This window comes from Onychostruthus taczanowskii, unplaced genomic scaffold (genome assembly GCF_017590055.1).
Source record: "Onychostruthus taczanowskii isolate IOZ18803 unplaced genomic scaffold, ASM1759005v1 scaffold225, whole genome shotgun sequence".
In the NCBI taxonomy this organism is placed as follows: domain Eukaryota; kingdom Metazoa; phylum Chordata; class Aves; order Passeriformes; family Passeridae; genus Onychostruthus; species Onychostruthus taczanowskii.
This window is the reverse complement of record NW_024499518.1, coordinates 172650-193436: the sequence shown is the minus strand read 5'-3', so window position 1 is coordinate 193436 and position 20787 is coordinate 172650. Positions and strand designations below refer to the sequence as shown.

Sequence of the window (20787 nt, the reverse complement as noted above, 5' to 3'; positions counted from 1 at the left end):
GACGTAAGCGGCGTGCCCAGCCAGGGGGCGTGGCCAGCGCGGAGTGGGCGTGGCTTGGGGCGATCCCCGGGGTTTTGGGGCGGCCCCAAAAACAGCGGGGGGGTGGGGGGGGAATTTGGGGCGCTCGGGGGCTCTGTGGGGCCGGGAAGGGTCAGGGACGAAGGGGGGGACCCCGAGAATTTGGGGGGGCGCTGTGGGGCCCGTGGAAAGCCAAAAATGTCCCAAAATCCCATAAATGCCCCAAAACCCCATAAATGCCCCAAAACCCCAGAAATGTCCCAGAACCCCATAAATGCTCCAAAACCCCATCAAAACCCCATAAATGTCCCCAAACCCCATAGAAACCCCATAAATGCCCCAAAACCCCATAAATGTCCCCAAACCCTATAAAAACCCCATAAATGCCCCAAAACCCCATAGAAACCCCATCAAAACCCCATAAATGCCCCAAAACGCCATAAAAAACCCATAAATGCCCTAAAATCCCATAAATCCCCATAAATGCCCTAAAACCCCCAAAAACCCCATAAACCCCATAAATTAAAAACCCCATTAAACCCCATAAAACAAAAAAAAAAATCCCCCTAAACCCCATAAATCCCATAAACCCCATAAAATCCCATCAACCCATAAAACCACAAAAATCTCATTAACCCCATAAAACCCCATAAACCCCATAAACCCTATAAAATCCCAAAAACCCCATAAATCCCATAAACCCCACAAAATCCCATAAAACCCCATAAAATCCCATAAACCCCACAAACCCCATAAAAGCCCATAAACTCCGTAAAATCCCATAAACCCCATTAAACCCCAAAAACCCTATTAATCCCATAAAACCCCACAAACCCCATAAAATCCCATAAAACCCCATAAACTCCATAAAATCCCATAAAATCCCATAAAACCCCATAAACTCCATAAAATCCCATAAAATCCCATAAAACCCCATAAACCCCATAAATTAAAAACCCCATTAAACCCCATAAAACAAAAAAAAAAATCCCCCTAAACCCCATAAATCCCATCAACCTCATAAAACCCCAAAAATCTCATAAACCCCATAAAATCCCATAAACCCCACAAACAGAAGCATAAATCCTTTATTTCTCTGGGAACGATCCCATTCCCGGCCCCTTTGGGATGGGTTTGGGGTTTCCTTTTGGGATGGATTTGGGGATTTTCCCATTTGGGATGGGTTTGGGATGTCCCCATTTGGGATTTTCCCCTTCTGGATGGATTTGGGGTTTCCCTTTGGGGTGGATTTGGGATTTCCCCTTCAGGATAGGTTTGGGGTTTCCCTTTGGGGTGGGTTTGGGGTCAGTCATTCCCTCTATGGGGTGGGTTTGGGGTCCGTCTGTCCCTTTGGGGTGTGTTTGGGTCCGTCTGTCCCTCTATGGGGTCTGTCTGTCCCCCCGTGTCCGTCTGTCCCTATATGGGTCCGTCAGTCACTCCGTGTGTCCATCAGTCCGTCAGTCCCTCGGCGTGTCCGTCGGTCCCTCTGTCAGTCCCTCAGTGTGTCCGTCTGTCCCTCTATGGGTCCGTTGGTCCCTCTGTCAGTCCCTCAGTGTGTCCGTCTGTCCCTCCATGGGTCCGTCAGTCCCTCAGTGTGTCCGTCTGTCCCTCCATGGGTCCGTCAGTCCCTCAGTGTGTCCGTCTGTCCCTCCATGGGTCCGTCAGTCCCTCAGTGTGTCCGTCTGTCCCTCCATGGGTCCGTCAGTGGGATTTCCCTTTGGGATGGATTTGGGGTTTCCTTTTGGGATGGGTTTGGGGTTTCCCTTTGGGATGGATTTGGGGTTTCCTTTTTGGATGGATTTGGGATTTCCCTTTGGGATGGATTTGGGGTTTCCTTTTGGGATGGATTTGGGGATTTTCCCATTTGGGATTTTCCCCTTCTGGATGGATTTGGGGTTTCTCTTTGGGACGGGTTTGGGGTTTTCTCTTTGGGATGGATTTGGGGTTTCCCTTTGGAGGGGGTTTGGGATTTCTCCTTTGGGGCGGGTTTGGGATTTCCCCTTCTGGATGGATTTGGGGTTTCCCTTTGGGGTGGATTTGGGATTTCCCCTTCAGGATAGGTTTGGGGTTTCCCTTTGGGGTGGGTTTGGGGTCAGTCATTCCCTCTATGGGGTGGGTTTGGGGTCCGTCTGTCCCTTTGGGGTGTGTTTGGGTCCGTCTGTCCCTCTATGGGGTCTGTCTGTCCCCCCGTGTCCGTCTGTCCCTATATGGGTCCATCAGTCACTCCGTGTGTCCATCAGTCCGTCAGTCCCTCGGCGTGTCCGTCGGTCCCTCTGTCAGTCCCTCAGTGTGTCCGTCTGTCCCTCTATGGGTCCGTTGGTCCCTCTGTCAGTCCCTCAGTGTGTCCGTCTGTCCCTCCATGGGTCCGTCAGTCCCTCAGTGTGTCCATCTGTCCCTCTGTGGGTCCGTCAGTCCCTCTATGGGTCCGTCGGTCCCTCTGTCAGTCCCTCAGTGTGTCCGTCTGTCCCTCCATGGGTCCGTCAGTCCCTCAGTGTGTCCGTCTGTCCCTCTATGGGTCCGTTGGTCCCTCTGTCAGTCCCCCAGTGTGTCCGTCAGTCCCTCGGCGTGTCCGTCAGCCCCTCCGTCGGTGCCTCGGCATGTCTGTCAGTCCCTCGGTGTGTCCGTCAGTCCCTCGGTGTGTCCGTCAGTCCCTCGGCATGTCCGTCAGTCCCTCCGTCAGTCCCTCGGCGTGTCCGTCAGTCCCTCCGTGGGTGCCTCGGCGTGTCCGTCGGTCCCTCCGTCAGTCCCTCCGTCAGTCCCTTGGCGTGTCCGTCAGTCCCTCCGTCAGTCCCTCCGTGGGTGCCTCGGCGTGTCCGTCAGTCCCTCAGCGTGTCCGTCAGTCCCTCGGCGTGTCCGTCAATCCCTCGGCGTGTCCGTCAGTCCCTCCGTGGGTGCCTCGGCGTGTCCGTCTGTCCGGCAGCGCAGGCCGGCATCCTCGGCGTGCCCGCAGTTGCTGCGGCCCCATCCCGAGAAGGGGCAGAGCTGCAGGGCGGCCTCGCTGCCCGCGCACGACACGTCGTCCATCCAGATCTGCCCCGAGCCTGCGGACGGACACACGGACACACGGACACCCACATTCCGGCACCCCGGGCACCCAGCTCCGGGGGTCCCCCAGGGACAGAATTCCAGGGATCCCCCAAGGATGGAATTCTGGGGATTCCTCAAGGACAGAACTCCACGGATCCCACAGGGCTGGAATTCCATGGATCGCACAGGGCTGCAATTCCAGGGATCCCCCAAGGACAGAATTCCATGGATTCCACACGGCTGCAATTCCAGGGATCCCCCAAGGATAGAATTCCATGGATCCCACAGGGCTGGAATTCCAGGGATGCCCCAAGGACGGAACTCTGGGGATGCCCCAAGGATGGAATTCTGTGGATTCCTTAAGGATGGAAATCCGGGGATCCCACAAGGACAGAACTCCATGGATTCCACAGGACTGGAATTCCATGGATCCCACAGGGCTGCACTTCCAGGGATCCCCCAAGGACAGAATTCCATGGATCCCACACGGCTGCAATTCCAGGGATCCCCCAAGGACAGAATTCCATGGATTCCACACGGCTGCAATTCCAGGGATCCCCCAAGGACAGAATTCCATGGATCCCACAGGGCTGGAATTCCGGAGATGCCCCAAGGACGGAACTCTGGGGATGCCCCAAGGATGGAATTCTGGGGTTTCCTTAAGGATGGAAATCCGGGGATCCCACAAGGATGGAATTCTATGGATCCCACAGGGCTGCAATTCCAGGAATCCCCCAAGGACAGAATTCCATGGATCCCACACGGCTGGAATTCCAGGGATCCCCCAAGGACAGAATTCCATGGATCTCACACGGCTGGAATTCTGAGGATGCCCCAAGGACAGAATTCTGGGGATCCCTCAAGGACAGAATTCCATGGATCCAACATGGCCAGAATTCCATGGATCCCACAGGGCTGGAATTCCTGGGATCCCTGTGCCAGGGATAGGAATCCCTGGTATCCCGCATGGCCAGAATTTCTGGGATTCCACGCGGCCAGAATTTCTGGGATCCCGGGCAGCCGGGGGATCCATGGAATATCCACAGAATATCCATGGAATATCCACGGATCCATCAGGTCCTGGAGACCCCGGAGCTGCTCCAAGAGCTGGGAATGTGCAGCTGGATCAGGGAAGGATCCAGGGAATCCTTGGAGCCTTTTCCAGGGGCTCCAGGAGAGCTGGGATTTGGGCAAGGGCTGGAGGGCCAGGAGCCAGGGAATGGCTCCCAGTGGGAAAGGGGAGCTTGGGATGGTGGGATCTTGGGAAGGAATTCCCGGCTGGGCTGGAATTCCCAGAGAATCCCTGGATCCCTGGTGGTTCCCAAGGAAAGGTGGGATGGATGGAGCCGTGGTGGGAGGAGACATCCCAAGGTCTCCCGAGGCGGGAATGAGGGACAGCAGCTCCAGAGGGTTCCGGCTGCGCTCCCGGAGCGGCTTTTCCCTGATCCTCCAGCTCCGAGAGCCCGGAGAGGCCACCCAAGGAGCTCAGAGGAATTATGGAATCTCCAGCCCAGGAAGGGATCCCCAGGATCACCGATCCCCCCTGGATCCCCACCCTGATCCCTCAAATCCCAGATCCCAGGGAATATCTCCTGGAGGCTCCCGGGGCTCCAGCGGGGTCAGGGAGGTCCCAGTTCCTCGAGGAGCTGTTCCCGAATCCCAAGGAGCCGCTCTGGGATCCCGAGGAGCCATTCCCAATCCCGAGGAGCCATTCCCAATCCCGAGGAGCCATTCTCTGGGATCCCAGGAGCCATTCCCGAATCCCACAGGAGCCATTCCCAAATCCCAAGGAGCCATTCCCAAATCCCAAGAAGCGTTCCCAAATCCCACAGGAGGTGTTTCCAATCCCGAATCCCATTCTCAATCCCGAGAAGCCGTTTCCGATCCCGAATCCCGTTCCCGATCCCGAGGATCCGTTCCCGGTCCCATTCCCAATCCTGTTCCCGATCCCGAGGATCCATTCCCGATCCTGTTTCCGATCCCAAGGATCCGTTCCTGATCCTGTTCCCATTCCCGAGGATCCGTTCCCGATCCTGTTCCCAATCCCGAATCCCGTTCCCGATCCTGTTCCCAATCCCAAGGATCCGTTCCCGATTCTGTTCCCATTCCCGAGGATCCGTTCCCGATCCTGTTCCTGATCCCATTCCCAATCCCGAGGATCTGTTCCCTTTCCCCTTCCCAGTCCTGTTTCCAATCCCGAGGATCTGTTCCCGATCCCGTTCCCGATCCCGAATCCCGAGGATCCATTCCCTATCCCGTTCCCAATCCCGAATCCCGTTCCCGATCCCGAATCCCGTTCCCGAATCCTGTTCCCTATCCCGTTCCGAATCCTGAATCCCGTTCCCGAATCCTGTTCCCGATCCTGTTCCTGATCCCAAATCCCGTTCCCGATCCCATTCCCAATCCCGAGGATCTGTTCCCGATCCCCTTCCCGATCCCAAGTCCCGTTCCCGATCCTGTTCCCGATCCCGTTCCCGAATCCCGTTCCCGTTCCCGAATCCCATTCCCGTTCCCATTCCCGATCCCATTCCCAATCCCGTTCCCATGCCCGAGGATCCGTTCCCATTCCCGATCCCAATCCTGTTCCCGTTCCCATTCCCAATCCCGAATCCCGTTCCCATTCCCGTTCCCGTTCCCATTTCCGTTCCCATTCCCGATCCTGTTCCCGTTCCCGATCCTGTTCCCAATCCCGAATCCCGATCCCGATCCTGTTCCCAATCCCGAATCCCGATCCCGATCCCATTCCCGATCCCGATCCCGTTCCCGTTCCCGGTCCCACCTTGCCCGAAGCGCGCCATGCGGAAGACGGCGGCGGCGCCGGGGAAGCCCAGCATGCGGCACGCCACGTCGCCGTCGCGGCTGTCCCAGCCGTCGTCGCAGACCGAGCCCCAGCGGCGCTCGTGGAAGATCTCCAGGCGCCCCTCGTGCGCCCCGGAGCCGTTCACCAGCCGCACCGAGCCCTCGGCCGGGGCTGCGGCAGCGCCGTCAGACACGGGGACAGCAGGCATGGGGACGGCGGGCATGGGGACAGCCATGGGGACAGCGCCGTCAGACACGGGGACGGCGCCTCGGGGAGCAAATCCATGGGGACAGCGCAGACACGGGGAACAAATCCATGGGGACAGCGGGCATGGGGACAGCGGGCATGGGGACAGCCATGGGAACAGCGGGCACGGGGACAGCCATGGGGACAGCGGGCACGGGGACAGCGGGCACGGGGACAGCCATGGGGACAGCACCGTTAGACACGGGGACGGCACCACGGGGACAGCGCTGTCAGACACGGGGACGGCACCACGGGGAGCAAATCCATGGGGACAGCACCGTCAGACACGGGACAGCGGGCACAGGGACAGCCATGGGGACAGCCATGGGGACAGCGGGCATGGGGACAGCCATGGGGACAGCACCGTCAACCACGGGGACAGTGAGCACGGGGATGCAATCCATGAGAATGTAATCCATGGGGACAGCGCCATCAGACACGGGGACGGCGCCACGGGGACAGCCATGGGGACAGCGCCGTCAGACACGGGGACGGCGGCAGGGGGACAGGGGCACGGGGACGGCGGGCATGGGGACAGCCATGGGGACAGCGGGCACGGGGACAGCCATGGGGACAGCCATGGGGACAGCGCCGTCAGCCACGGGGACGGCACCACGGGGAGCAAATCCATGGGGACAGCACCGTCAGACACGGGGATGGCACCATGGGGACAGCCATGGGGATAGCGGCACGGGGACAGGGGCACGGGGACAGCAGACATGGGGACAGCCACGGGGACAGCGCCGTCAGCCATGGGGACAGCACCATCAGCCATGGGGACAGCGGGCACGGGGACAGCCATGGGGACAGCGTCGTCAGACATGGGGACACCGGGCACAGGGACAGTGGCACGGGGACAGCGCCGTCAGCCACGGGGACAGCGGGCACGGGGACAGCCATGGGGACAGCACCATCAGCCACGGCGACAGCACCGTCAGCCATGGGGACAGCGGGCACGGGGACAGCCATGGGGACAGCACTGTCAACCACGGGGACAGGGGGCACGGGGACAGCGAGCACGGGGATGCAATCCATGAGAATGTAATCCGTGGGGACAGCGCCATCAGACACGGGGACGGTACCACGGGGACAGCCATGGGGACAGCGGGCACGGGGACAGCGAGCATAGGGATGTAATCCATGGGAATGTAATCCATGGGGACAGCCGTCAGCCACGGGGACGGCACCACGGGGACAGCGGCACGGGGACAGCCATAGGGATGTAATCCATGGGGACAGCACCATCAGACACGGGGACGGCACCACGGGGAGCAAATCCATGGGGACAGCGCCGTCAGACACGGGACAGCGGGCACAGGGACAGCCATGGGGACAGCACTGTCAACCACGGGGACAGGGGGCACGGGGACAGCGAGCACGGGGATGCAATCCATGAGAATGTAATCCGTGGGGACAGCGCCATCAGACACGGGGACGGCACCACGGGGACAGCGGCACGGGGACAGCCATAGGGATGTAATCCATGGGGACAGCGCCATCAGACACGGGGACGGCACCACGGGGACAGCCATGGGGACAGCGCCGTCAGACACGGGGACGGCAGCACAGGGACGGCGGGCATGGGGACAGCCATGGGGACAGCGGGCACGGGGACAGCGAGCACAGGGATGTAATCCATGGGAATGTAAACCATGGGGACAGCGCCGTCAGACACGGGGACGGCACCACGGGGACAGCCATGGGGATGGCGGCATGGGGACAGCCATGGGGACAGCCATGGGGACAGCCATGGGGACAGCGCCATCAGCCATGGGGACAGTGGCATGGGACAGCCATGGGGACAGCCATGGATGGGGACAGCGCCGTCAGACACGGGGACGGCACCACGGGGACAGCCATGGGGATGGCGGCATGGGGACAGCCATGGGGACAGCCATGGGGACAGCGGGCATGGGGACAGCAGGCACAGGGATGTAATCCATGGGGATGTAATCCGTGGGGATGTAATCCGTGGGGACTGTGGGCACGGGGACAGCGGCATGGGGACAGCAACCATGGGGATGTAATCCATGGGGACAGCAGCCATGGGGACAGAAGCCATGGGGACATCAGCCGTGGCCATGGGGACAGCAGCCATGGGGACAGCAGCCATGGGGATGTAATCCATGCCATGGGGACAGCTGGTGACATCATCCGTGGTGACATCATCCATGCTGGCATCTCCAGGGATGGTATCCCCAGGCTGGGATGTCCCTGGGATTCCATGGGGAATGTCCCCAAGGAGCAACATCCCGGGGATTCCATGGGGAATGTCCCCAGGCTGGGATGTCCCTGGGGCGGCAGGCAGGGCGTCCCACACCTGGCGGACACTTCCGGCATTCCCGACCTCCTCCCTCCGGCATTCCCGGTCCTTTCCCGTCCCCTCCCACCTTCCCCGGCTGCGGCTCCTCCTCGCCCAGGCAGGAGAACCCCGGGATGGTTTTCCCAGCCTCAGGAATTCCTCTTCGCATCAGGAATCTTCCCAGCCCGAGCTCCCAATTCCCAAAAAATCTCCCCCAGGAACTCACCGCTGCCACCGGCGGCTCCTCTGTCCCCCTTGTCCCCCTTGTCCCCCTTGGGGCCGCGCTCGCCTGGGAAGAGACAAGCCGGAATTTTTGGGGTTTGTTGACCCCCCCAACAGCCCCCAGACCCCATAAATCCCCACCCCTCTTTGGTAGCCTTGGACCCCCAGAAATCCCCAGAAATTCCTGGAAATTCCCAGAAAATCCCAGAAATTCCCAGAAATTCCCGTAAATCCCCATCCCTCTTTGATGCCCCTGGACCCCCAGAAATCTCCAGAAATTCCCATAAATCCCCATCCCTCTTTGACCCCCATCACTGCCGACATCCCATTTCCCATCCCTGCTCCCAAAACTGGGAAATCCCAAAAATTATCCGGTAAGGCGTTCCGCGGCAGCGGGAAGAGGAGGTCCTGGGGCTCCTGGAATTCCTGACTGCAGATCCCATAAAAGGCAACAAAACCCCTGGATTTTGGGATGAAATTCCCAATTTGGGGGTGGAAAACCCCGTTTGGGGCAAAAAACGCCTCATTTGGGGGTCAGGGGTGGGGATTCCCAAATCCCTGAGGAAGCACCAGGAAATCATGGAATGGTATCCATGGAAAAGGGCGATGCCAGGGGGTTGGAGCAGCTGGATAAACATTCCCACTCGTTTGATATCCCAGGAATGATTCCATATCCCAGCCATGGTTTGGTATCCCGGGAATGATTCCATATCCCAGCCATGGTTTGGTATCCCGGGAATGATTCCATATCCCAGCCATGGTTTGATATCTGGGAATGATTCCATATCCCAGCCATGGTTTGGTATCCCGGGAATGATTCCATATCCCAATTACAGTTTGCTATCCCGTTAATGACCTCACTAACGAGCTCGGACATTCCTTGGCTCTCCCGGAGCCTGCTCCTCCCTCATTCCCAGCTTTTCCCGGCCCTGAGCAGGACCCCAGGCTGGGATTTGCTGATCCTGCCTTGGCCAAGCCTGGCCCGATCCCAAGGAAAGGCTCGGGGACGCTCCAGCCTCCAGGAACAACAAACAACACCCAAAAATCCGGGAGGGAGGAAAACATCGGATGTGAAACGATCCCAAAAAGCCAGAGCTGGGCAGGAAATTCCTGCCTGCTCCCTGGGAGGCTGCGGGAGCGCGGGATTGGTCCCGCGGGCTGTGTGGGATGGAGCTGATGGGATCCAGATGGAAACTGCCGGGAATGGGGCCAGGGATGCAGCCCCGGCTCCTCGCATCCAGAAACCGGGATTGGGAAGTGTCAGTTCCGGGTTTTGGTGGGTTCCTCCCCAAAATGGGACGGGAGAGGGGGTGGAGGGATCCCAGGAAATGGATTTGTCCTGGGATGATCCCAGAGCTGGGGCAGCAGGAAAAGGGGGAGGGTCCTGCCCAGGTGAGGCCCCGGGATCCTGACTCCGGGAGGAGAAATTCCAGAGGAGGCCACGGAGATCTCCTGGAGCCAGGCTGGGAGAGCTGGGAATGTGCAGCTGGATCAGGGAAGGATCCAGGAATTCCTTGGAGCCTTTTCCAGAGGCTCCAGGAGAGCTGGGATTTGGGAAAGGGCTGGAGGGCCAGGAGCCAGGGAATGGCTTCCAGTGGGAAAGGGGAGCTTGGGATGGTGGGATCTTGGGAAGGAATTCCCGGCTGGGCTGGAATTCCCAGAGAATCCCTGGATCCCTGGCAGTGCCCAAGGGTGGATTTGGATTACCCTGGGATGTGGGAAGTGTCCCTGGGATCATGGCATTGAAGGTCCATGGATCCCATCCCAAACCATTCCAGGATTCTGGGATCAAGGACACTCAGGATCCATCCTGAGGGATTTTTATGGGATTCAGGGATGGAAAAGGGAAGGGAGGCCCTTCCTGGAGTCCAGAATTCCCAGTGAATCCCTGCATCCCTGTCAGTGTCCAAGGAAATGCTGGATCACCCTGGGATCATGGAATGTGGAAGAGGATTCCCATCCTAAAATCCCAATTCCCCAGCTTGTCCCGGTTTCCGTCGAGCAGCAGCAATCTGGGAATCCTGGAATGGTTTGGGTGGGAAAGGACCTTCAATCCCATCCCATTCCAACCCCGACACCTCCCGCTATTCCCAGGGTGCTCCAACCTTTCCTGGGACACTCCCGGGGATCCAGGGGCAGCCGCAGCTCCTCTGGCTCCTTCCTTCCCCCCTTTCCCAACTCACCTCTCTTCCCAGGAATTTTCTGGTGGGAATAACTCAGCTCCTGAGGTGTCGGGGCTGGAGAAGATCCCAAAAAATGGGATCCCATTCCCGGAGAGCCTGGAGGGAGCCTCGGGGCTGGGACAGAGCCCGGGAATTTGGGAGAATCCTCTCCCACTCCGTCCTGCCTTCCCCCAGCGACCATCAAAGCATTCCAGGCCTTTTTCCCATCTTTTTTTTTTTTGGGATTGGGCACAAAATGTAGGCGCAGACACAGTGACAGAGACCCTCAGCTCTTCCCATGGATCTGCAGGGAGTGATGGATCCCAAAATCTTGGGAAAAGCCCCAGGAGAATCCACCAATCCCGGGTGGAGTCAGGTTCTGCCTCCAGGAACATTCCCAAAAAACTCCTCCCTGGGGATGTTCCGGAAGGAATCTTCTCGTATCACCCCAAATTTATCCCTGAATTACGATCCCAGCTTGGATTTTTCCTGCTCTTTCCTCCTGAGTGTATTCCCTGCACGGCCTTTTCCATGGAAAAGTGGGAGCCCGGACCTGTCCTCACTTCCCAGGATAATGTTTTCCCATTTGGAAATGAGGAAAAAAAATCCTCCACCGGGGTCATTTTGAGGAGAAATCCATCAAAAATGGGAAAATACCAACAAGGAAAGGAATTCGGGAATCTGCCGTTCCTCTGCCAGGTTGGAGCTGCTCCGGGAGAGTTTTAAACCTGGAATTTTCCATGAGGAGGCTCCTCCACCCCTAAAACCCCCATCCCAGGATTCCTGGGATGAAATTCCCTTGGCAGGAATTCCTTGGAGAAGGGTCCTGCAGAAATCCGGGGTTTAAGGCAAAGCCTGGCTTTGGATCTGGGCCCAGGCCCGGGTCTGTTCCCCGTAAATTCCAGAGAATCCCATAAACTGCCCGAGCACTGCCAGAGGGGCTGGAATTTCATTGGAAAAGGGGTCGGATGAACGCCTGGATCCGACATTCCCGATCTCTGGGGGGAGGGAGGTGGGGGTGGATTTTTGGGGGGACACATCGGAGTCCGGGGAGTGACCCCCATCCACGTGGGACACCAGGGATCCCTGGGATGGGGACAGGATCCAGGAATGGCTTTGAGATTTTCATGGAATTGTTGAGGTTGGAAAAGCCCTCAGAGACCATTGAGTCCGGGGGTGGAACCCGCATTCCCGAGGGATCCAAATCCGTGGGGATGTGGCACTCGGAGATGTGGATCAGGGTGGGAATGGTTGGACTTGGAGAGCTTTTCCAGCCTCAACAATTCCATGATTCCTTGGAGAGCAGATCCAGCATCAGGCCGGCGAATCCCAACCCAACCAGCCGGGGATTTTTCGGATCATTTTCTGGATTTAAGGAGCTCTCGGCATGAGCCAGTGAGAAAATCCCGACATTCCTGGTGCTCCAGGGATGTGTCCAGGGGTTTTCCAACCTCCTGGAGCAACCTGGGATAGTGGAAGATGTGGAAGGGCGTGGAATTCAAGGACCTTTAAGGTCCCTTCCCACCCAATCCCAATCCCAGTCCCAATCCCAGTCCCAATCCCAATCCCAATCGCAGTCCCAATCCCCTCCAGCTTTCTGTTCCCTACAATTCCCAGCTCTTCCCAGGGTGTTTTCCCTTCCTGCCTCTCCAGCAGGAATTTTGAGGCCCAAAGGGCATTTTTTGGGGTTTTCAGTCCAGGTTTTGGTTGCAGCTGGGAATTTCCCAGGTGTCCAGGGACAGCCGTGTCCCGCTAAATCCCGACTTCCTACTCCCACAGCTTTCCCGGGAAGACGGGAAACCGCAGCAAACAGAAAACGCCAGGAGATTATTCCCAAATCCCTGCCGGAGCCAGGCGTGGGAGCACAGCCCGGGAGGCCCCCGCGGAGCGCCATGGAATGGGAGGACATCCCAAATCCATGGAACGGCGCTGGTGCGGGAATTGTTGGGATTCCCGTTCCTCCAGGAGATCCGGGTGCTTCCCGAGCCAGAGGACGCCCCGATCTCCCTTCCAGGGCTCTGCCCCTCATCCCGGGATCTCCAGAGCCCGCCTGCTGCTGGATTCCCGCCGGGATCCGCATCCGTACCTTTGAACCCGCGCATTCCGGCGGGGCCGCGCGGGCCGAGCTCTCCCTGGTCCCCCTTCAGTCCGCGCGGGCCGGGCAGTCCCCGCTCCCCGGGAAGCCCTGGAATGAGGATGGGGACACAAAATGAGCAGAATTCCGCAATCCCAATGTGCCTGGGAGACCCCAGAGTCCGGCCCATCCTTCTCCTGGGATCCAGGACGGATTTATCCAGGTGCTAGGGAATTCCTGAGGATCTTTAGGTGGGAGGGAGGTAAATTTGGCTCCAAAGCTGGAGTTCAAGGAAGGAAAACTAGGATCCATCCCAAGGAATTGGGATGTGTCCCCCGTGAGGCCCAGGTCTCCAGGATCCATGTTGTCCAAGGGGTTGGATGTTTGTTGGAGAAGGATTTAGGGATGGAACCCCCTGGTGTGAGCATTCCTGATGTCGGGGAGGTGGGAATTGGGCTGGAGTTTGGGAAATCCTGCACAGGGGACGCATCCGAACCTTGGAGGTCACCTCCATCCATGTAGGACCTGGACCTGGACCTGGATCTGCTTCTGGACCTGGACCTGGACCTGGACCTGGATCTGCTCCTGGACCTGGACTTGGACCTGGACATGGACCTGGACTTGGACCTGGACATGGACCTGGACCTGGACCTGGACCTGGATCAGGATCTGGTCCTGGACCTGGACTTGGACCTGGACATGGACCTGGACCTGGACCTGGATCTGCTCCTGGACCTGGATCAGGACCTGCTCCTGGACCTGGACCTGCTCCTGGACCCGGATCTAGATCTGCACCTGGACCTGGACATAGACCTGGACCTGGACCTGGACCTGGACCTGGACCTGGACCTGGACCTGGATCAGGATCTGCTCCTGGACCTGGATCTGGATCTAGATCTAGATCTACACCTGGATGTGGACCTGGACCTGGATCTGGTCCTGGACCTGGACCTGATCCTGGTCCTGGACCTGGATCTGGTCCTGATCTTGAACCTTGATCTGGACCTGAATCCAGCTGTGGATCTGGTTCTGGTCCTGAAACTGGACCTGGATTTGGGTCGGGTCTGAAATCTGGACTTTGGTCTGGACCTGGATCCAGATCCACATCTGGTCCTGGACCCCAGCTGGGACCTGGACCTGGATCCAGATCTGGCTGTGGGAAGGAGGCAGGACCCTGTGCTGGAGACAGGATCTGTGGGACCTGGGGATGATCCCACGGGATCGATCCCGAGCCTGAGCCGGGCTCGGATCCGAAGCTCCGCCAGGATCTAAGCCTGGCTCTGTCCGTGTGGAGGGAGCCCTGGATTCCCCGGGCACCGCTGCCCCCCTCTGCCGGGGCCGGGCTTTTCCAAACTTAGTCAGGATTTTCCTCCAGTTTACGAGGAAAAAAAATCCTCCAGGATGAATTCCAGCCCCAGCTCCAGCAGGGATTATCCCCAGGTCCAATCTTTCCCTGCTGTGTCCGTCCCGAGGAGGGATCAGGACCCGGATTTCTGCGGGGTGGGGGCAGGAGGGAGGATTTTTCCATGGAAAAGGGGATTTTCTGTGGAAAAGGAGATTTTCCAGGGATACACCTGAACCCGACCTTCTCAGATCCAAAGGGTGGTGCCTGCATCCCAAAAAACTCCTGGAAAAGACCTAAAAATCATGGCTCTTCCCACCACTCTTCCTGAAGGGGAACCCTCCTGGGATTGCTTTGTTTTTCTGTTCGAACAATTAAAAAAACGAGGGGAAAAAAAAAAGGAAAAGCAAGGAAAAGAGCCAATATAATTCCGAGGTTGTTACACCCAAGAAAAACAGCCACGAGTCCATCAGTGCCAGAAATTCCAGCTGGAGGGAGAAGGAACACGGGCAGCTAGAAGGGCTGGCCGAGGGAGATCGGATTTCCAGGCTGGCTCTGCCTCGCTGGGCTGGGCCTGGGAAGGAGCGATCCCAAAATCCCAGTGTTTGAGCCCAAAGCAGTCCCAGCAAGGTCCGGTGTCTCAGAATCCTTGGAGCAGAGGATTCCAGGCATGGAGCTGGAGCTGGAGCTGGAGCTGGGTCTGGATCTGGGCCCGGGTCTGGGCCCGGGTCTGGGCCTGGGTCTGGGTCTGGGTCTGGGTCTGGGTCTGGGTCTGGATCTGGGCCCGGGTCTGGGCCTGGGTCTAGGTCTGGGTCTGGGCCTGGATCTGGGTCTGGGTCTGGGTCTGGGTCTGGATCTGGGTCTGGGTCTGGGTCTGGATCTGGGTCTGGGTCTGGGTCTGGGTCTGGGCCTGGGTCTGGGTCTGGGTCTGGATCTGGGCCCGGGTCTGGGCCTGGGTCTAGGTCTGGGTCTGGGTCTGGGTCTGGGTCTGGGTCTGGATCTGGATCTGGGTCTGGGTCTGGATCTGGGTCTGGGTCTGGGTCTGGGTCTGGGCCTGGGTCTGGGTCTGGGCCTGGGTCTGGGTCTGGGTCTGGATCTGGGCCTGGCTCTGGGCCTGGCTCTGGGTCTGGGTCTGGCATCCAGGGTCCTGTGGGGTGGGTTTGGAGCAGGGGATAACAGGGACTGGTCTGGACCTGGTCCTGGACTTTGTTCTGGATATGGACCTAGACGTGGATCCAGATCCAAATCTGAATCTGGACTTGGATCAGGATCTGGACCTTCACCTGGACCTGAATCCAGACCTGGTCCTGAAACTGATCCTGATCTGGATCTGCAACTGGTCTTGAATGTGGATGTGGATCCAGATCTGAATCTGGACCTGAACCCGGTCCTGGAGCTGGTCCTGGACATTGAACTGGACACGGATCAGGATCGACTTCTGGGCCTGGACTTGGACCTGAACCAGGACTTAGACCTGGAGCTGAACCTGGACCCAGACTTTAACCTGGGTATGAGTCCAAACCTGGATGCGGATCTGGATCCACATCTGGGTCTGGGTCTGGGTCTGGATCTGGGTCTGGATCTGGACCCTGACCTGGGCCTGCTCCTGGAACTGGACCTGGATGTGAATCCAAACCTGGTCCTGGTCCCGGAGCTCCATCCTGCGGGATCCCAGCGGGATGGATCCCGTCACCTCCACGGCACAAAGTTGTCCTCGGGGGGATCCTGCCCCACCTCCACCATTCCCAGCCCTTGGGAGCAGAGCAGCATTCCCAGGTTTCCTTCAAACCAGAAACAGCTGGAGCCAAGTCTTCCTCAGGGTGGGAATGTCCTCTGGGGGCTTCCAATGAAATTCCTCCCAAAAACAATGGAATTAAGAAGGGGGGTGGGGAAAATTGGCATTGCTGACGTTGGAAAAAGAAAATTCTGGAAAAATCTCAGAGCCAAGGCCCCTCTGCCGGGTTCCCGGGATCTGCCAGAGGGATCCAGCAGCAATTCCAGCCCTGGTGCCTTGGAAGGCTCCGTTTGGGAATGGGGTGGCCAATTCCCGCTCCAGCCTGGCTGGGACACCCTGGAAATCTGGGAATGCCAGCATGGATTTCCTGGAGCCGGGTGGGCGATGACGTTTTTCCCTCCAGGATGGATGCTCCAGGATCCGGGAGAGCAGATCCATCCTCGTGTCCCTCAGGAGCTGGGACACGCCAAGGGATGGGTCAGGAATCACCGGGAGTTGTCCCGTTGGGTTTGGATCAGCCGGGTTATTTCAGGATGGGATTTGGGGGGATTTTGGGAATGTTTTCCTTACCTCGGAGCCCGGGAAGGCCGGGAAGGCCGGGCTCTCCCTCCATCCCTTCCGTGCCTCGGTCTCCTTTGGGTCCTGGTGGCCCTGGAACACAAGGGGAGGGCGGGAATCACACCCCGAAGTCGGGAATGTGCAGCAGAAGATCCGGGATCGCTGAGAAATGTGGGAACAAAGCCGGGACAAAGCCATTTTCCATGATTTTAATCTTCCAGGATTTGTGGATCCTAAATTCCAAACTGGATTCCACCAACCTGCTCCAAGTGATGGGAAAATTCACCTGGAAGCTCCACCTTGAGCGGGACTCGGGAATTTTCCTTTGGACCAAAAGCTGGGATATTCCCAGTGAAATCATTGCAAGAAATCAGGGAAAATACACATTTTGGGAATGTTCACAGAATCCTGGAATTTCGGGGGTTGGAAAGGATGTTAAGGATCATCCAGGGGCAGGGCCACTTTCCATTTGTCCAGCTGGGATGATCCTCTGGGAATTCTGGAGATGATCCTTGAGCAGAGGATTGACAGCGGGATTTTGGTAAAATCCCAGGAATTTGCAGAAAATCCCAATCCTGGGTTTTATCCCTCATCCTGCAAAGGCTCAAATCCCAAAAGCTGAAAATAATCGGGAGCCAAAACAATGGGAAGAAGGAATTTGAAGAGAAAAATAGCAGGGAAGAAAAAAAATATTCCTGGGATGAGAGAAACCAGGGCAGGGAGAGGCCGGGAAGGGTCATTCCCACCCATCCAGGGCGAGGACTGGGAAATGTTTTCCGAGAAATCCTGAAAGCCGGGAACTCGGGAAGCTGAGACCCAGGCAGAGCTCCAGGCGCTGGAAAAGGGGCAGGAAGAGCAGGGATGTGTTTCAATGGATCAGGAATGGGGATCTGGGAATGCTCTGTAGGAATCTGTGGGATTTGGAGAGGGATCCAGAGTGGGATCCTGAACCACGTCAAGGCTGAGAAACAGAGTGGGATCCAGAGCGGGATCCTGAACCACGTCAAGGCTGGGAAATGTTTTGGGATAGGAAAGGATGATGGGAAATATGGAATTACTGGCCCTGGCTGTCTCTTCCACAGGGAACGAACAGCTCCGGGGGCTGAGGGGATGGAGGGATGGACTCCAGATCCCAGGAATGGATTCTGGACCCCAGGAATGAACCCCAGACCCTTGGGATGGACCCCAGATCCTGGGAACGGACTCCAGATCCTGGAGATGGGTCCAGATCCTGGGAATGGACTCTGGATCCTGGGAATGGACCTCAGACCCCAAGGATGGATTCCGGATCCCAGGGATGGACTCTGGATCCCGGGAATGGACCCCAGACCCCAAGGATGGATTCCGGATCCCAGGGATGGACCCCAGTTCCTGGGAATGGACTCCGGATCCTGGGAATGGACCCCAGATCCCAGGGATGGACCCCAGAACCCAGGGATGGACTCTGGATTGCAAGGATGGACCCCAGATCCTTGGGATGGATCCCAGACCTTAGAATGGATCCCAAACCCTTGGGATGGACCCTGGACCTTGGGATGGGCACTTCCAGGGATGGGGCAGCCACAGATTTTCTGGAATGCTCCCAGGGACGGTCCCATGCAAGGAGCAGCTCTTGGGACAGGACACGGAGCTGCTGGGCTGGAGGAAAACCGGGAATGGCGGCTGGGAGAGGCTCCGGAGCATTCCCAGCTCCTCCCACCCCACAGCTCCCGAGGGTTGCACCCGGGAAATCCCATTCCTGCTTCCCACCCTCCAATTCCAGCGGGACGAGGCGTTTCCTGAGGGATGGGACCTTCCTGTCACCTTGGGGACCTGCTGGGATCCAGCTCATCCCACCCTGGAATCCACCAAGCGGATCCTGGGAATTCTCCCAAGACCCAAAACTCCTCTGCATTGTCCTTCCCGAGCCAGGGGAGGCGCAGGGAGAAATCCTGGGATGCTGGAGAGGAGCCTTGGGATCTTTCCAATCTGCCCCCGCCCAATTCCAGGATCCAGGATCCGGAGCTTGGGATGGATGAGGATTTGGGGAGAAGGAACAAGGCCCCCCCAGGCAGGCAGGGAATGGCTCGGCCAAATCCAGCCGGGAACAAAACGGACTCACCCAAGGACATCTGGAGCTGGGATGAATCCAGCTGGGCACGAGGCCCCAGGAATGATCCATGGGATGGGAGGGGAGGGAAGTTTGGGATGCCAGGAATGTGTCAGGGCTGATAAATCCGCTGCCGGCCCTTGGGAAGGGGTTTGTTTTGGGATAATGCGCTTCCAGGGCTCCGTGACGGGTCCCACCCTTGGTGGCTTCATCCCAGAGCAGGTGACGTCATCCCCATGGATGGGGAGGGAAAAGTGGGATCTGAGGAGTGGGGAAGTAGGGAAATAACAAAGCAGTTGGGGCGGGGTGATCCCAGCATCCCAAAAACAGGGATTGGGAGCCTACGAACTCCGGGGATGAGGGGAAGCACCCCAGGAGCTGTTGGTATTCCAGGGGGATGGATCTCCTGGGAATCAACCACGTCCATCCCCTCCGGCCCAGCAGCTGGAAAAGGGGAACAAGTGCCTTGGCACCACCCCTGGCCTTGGAATTCCAGCTGGAATTTCATCTGGAACAGCCCCGAGGTCTCCGCAGGCACAGCAGCTGGAAAACGGGACAGGAGCTGCTCCCAAAGTCCTGCTCCGGCCCGGAGCTCCCACTGGGATCTCCTGGGTTTCTCCGTGGGGCTCCCCCTCCCTGGCACAGCATTCCCAGAGCAGCTGTGGCTGCCCCTGGATCCCTGGAAGTGTCCAAGGCCAGGGCTTGGAGCAGCCTGGGACAGGGAAAGGTGTTGGAGTTGGAACGGGACGGGATTTAAGGACCCTTCCCGCCCAAATAATTCCAGGATTTGGGAAGGGCTGAGGGTGGGAAAGGAGGAAAAGATGGGATAGGCGAGGTTGGGATTTCCTGGGATCTTTGAGGGAACCTTGGGATCTTCCTTCCAAACCATGGATGGGGAATGTTTGGAGAGCCCAAGGGGGTAGAGACACCTGAGCGGGGACAGATGGGGATGGATCCGGGAACTTCCCAGCCGGAGAGACCCGGAGGGGCTGGAGCGTGTCCAGGGCAGGGAACGGAGCTGGGAAGGGAATGGAGCCCCAGGAGAGGCTGAGGGAGCTGGGAAGGGAATGGAGCCCCAGGAGAGGCTGAGGGAGCTGGGAAGGGAATGGAGCCCCAGGAGAGGCTGAGGGAGCTGGGAAGGGAATGGAGCCCCAGGAGAGGCTGAGGGAGCTGGGAAGGGGCTCAGCCTGGAGAAAAGGAGGCTCAGGGGGGACCTTTCCCCTCTCCACAACTCCATGAAGAGTTGGAGCCGTGTGGGAGTCGGGATCTTCTCCCGGGAAACAAGAAACAAGATGAGGAAACGGCCTCAGGCTGTGCCAGGGAAGGTTTCATTGGATATTGGGAACAATTCCTTCATGGAAAGGGCTGTGAAGGATTGGAACAGGCCCAGGGCGGTTTGGAGTCCCCATCCCTGGTGGGATTAAATTCCTCATGGATTTGGGGGGACACGGATCAGTGGTGGCAACCAGCTGGGCTCCATGACCTTGGAGAGCTTTTCCAACCTCAACAACTCCACTGGAGTCGTCCTCCAGCTGGAGAACCCAGGGAATCTCCAATCCCTGACGGGCTGACCCCGCACAGGAGCGCGGGGACCGCTCCCGATCCCACCACTCACCCCGGATGACGGAGATGTTCCGGAGCGCCACGGAATGCTCCCAGTCCTTCAGGCGCAGCTCCTCGGTGACGTTGTTGAGCAGGGCCAGCTCCAGCCTCAGCTGCCGCTCCATGGCCGCGTGCGCCGCCCGCATCCTCCGCCCGTCCTCGCTGGCGTTGCCCAGGAGCCCCTGCAGGTCCCGGAGCCGGGAACGCTGCAGGCGGACGTCGTAGGAGAAGCTGCGGTTCACGGAATCCACGGCCCCGCCGAGAACGGCCACCTGTGTTGTATTCCATTTTGTTTAAATGGTGTGCCCTGTCTCACCCCTCCGAAATGCACGGTACGTTCTAAGCCTGTGGTCCTGCCCTGAACCATCCTGTACCCGTCATCCCACTGGCCCAATGTGATTCCGCGCCCACTTCAATTCCCCTCTTAAGCTGTGCTGGGGGATCAGTCTGGCTCTTAGCCCTTCCTCTCTCTCAGCTTCTTCCCCTCCTCTTGCCCCTTCCCTCCCCAAGGCTCCCCCTCCCTTCCCCTTTCCCCCTTTTCCCTCAGTAGCCATGCTGTTCCCGGGGGTGGGACCCCAAATAAACCTTCATCTGATCAGAAGCCGTGTGG

The 20787-nt window shown here is 58.4% G+C and overlaps 1 protein-coding gene across 3 annotated transcripts in view; it reads right to left on the bottom strand.

The window, feature by feature from the left end:
- Positions 1-1943: 1943 nt before the first annotated feature.
- SCARA5 (scavenger receptor class A member 5) overlaps positions 1944-20787 on the bottom strand; it is a 29740-nt gene continuing 10896 nt past the window's right edge. For 2 of the 3 annotated variants that reach the window (XM_041405195.1, XM_041405194.1), the window contains exons 5-11: positions 20191-20449; positions 16499-16579; positions 12864-12962; positions 8620-8682; positions 5825-6016; positions 2914-3059; positions 1944-2821 (exon numbers count right to left, since the gene is read on the bottom strand). In XM_041405195.1, coding sequence (XP_041261129.1) covers positions 2771-2821; positions 2914-3059; positions 5825-6016; positions 8620-8682; positions 12864-12962; positions 16499-16579; positions 20191-20449 — 891 coding nt within the window. In that variant the 3' untranslated portion in view covers positions 1944-2770. Of the gene's footprint in view, positions 3060-5824; positions 6017-8619; positions 8683-12863; positions 12963-16498; positions 16580-20190; positions 20450-20787 lie in introns of all 3 variants that reach the window. The other variant, XM_041405197.1, reaches the window with a different exon arrangement.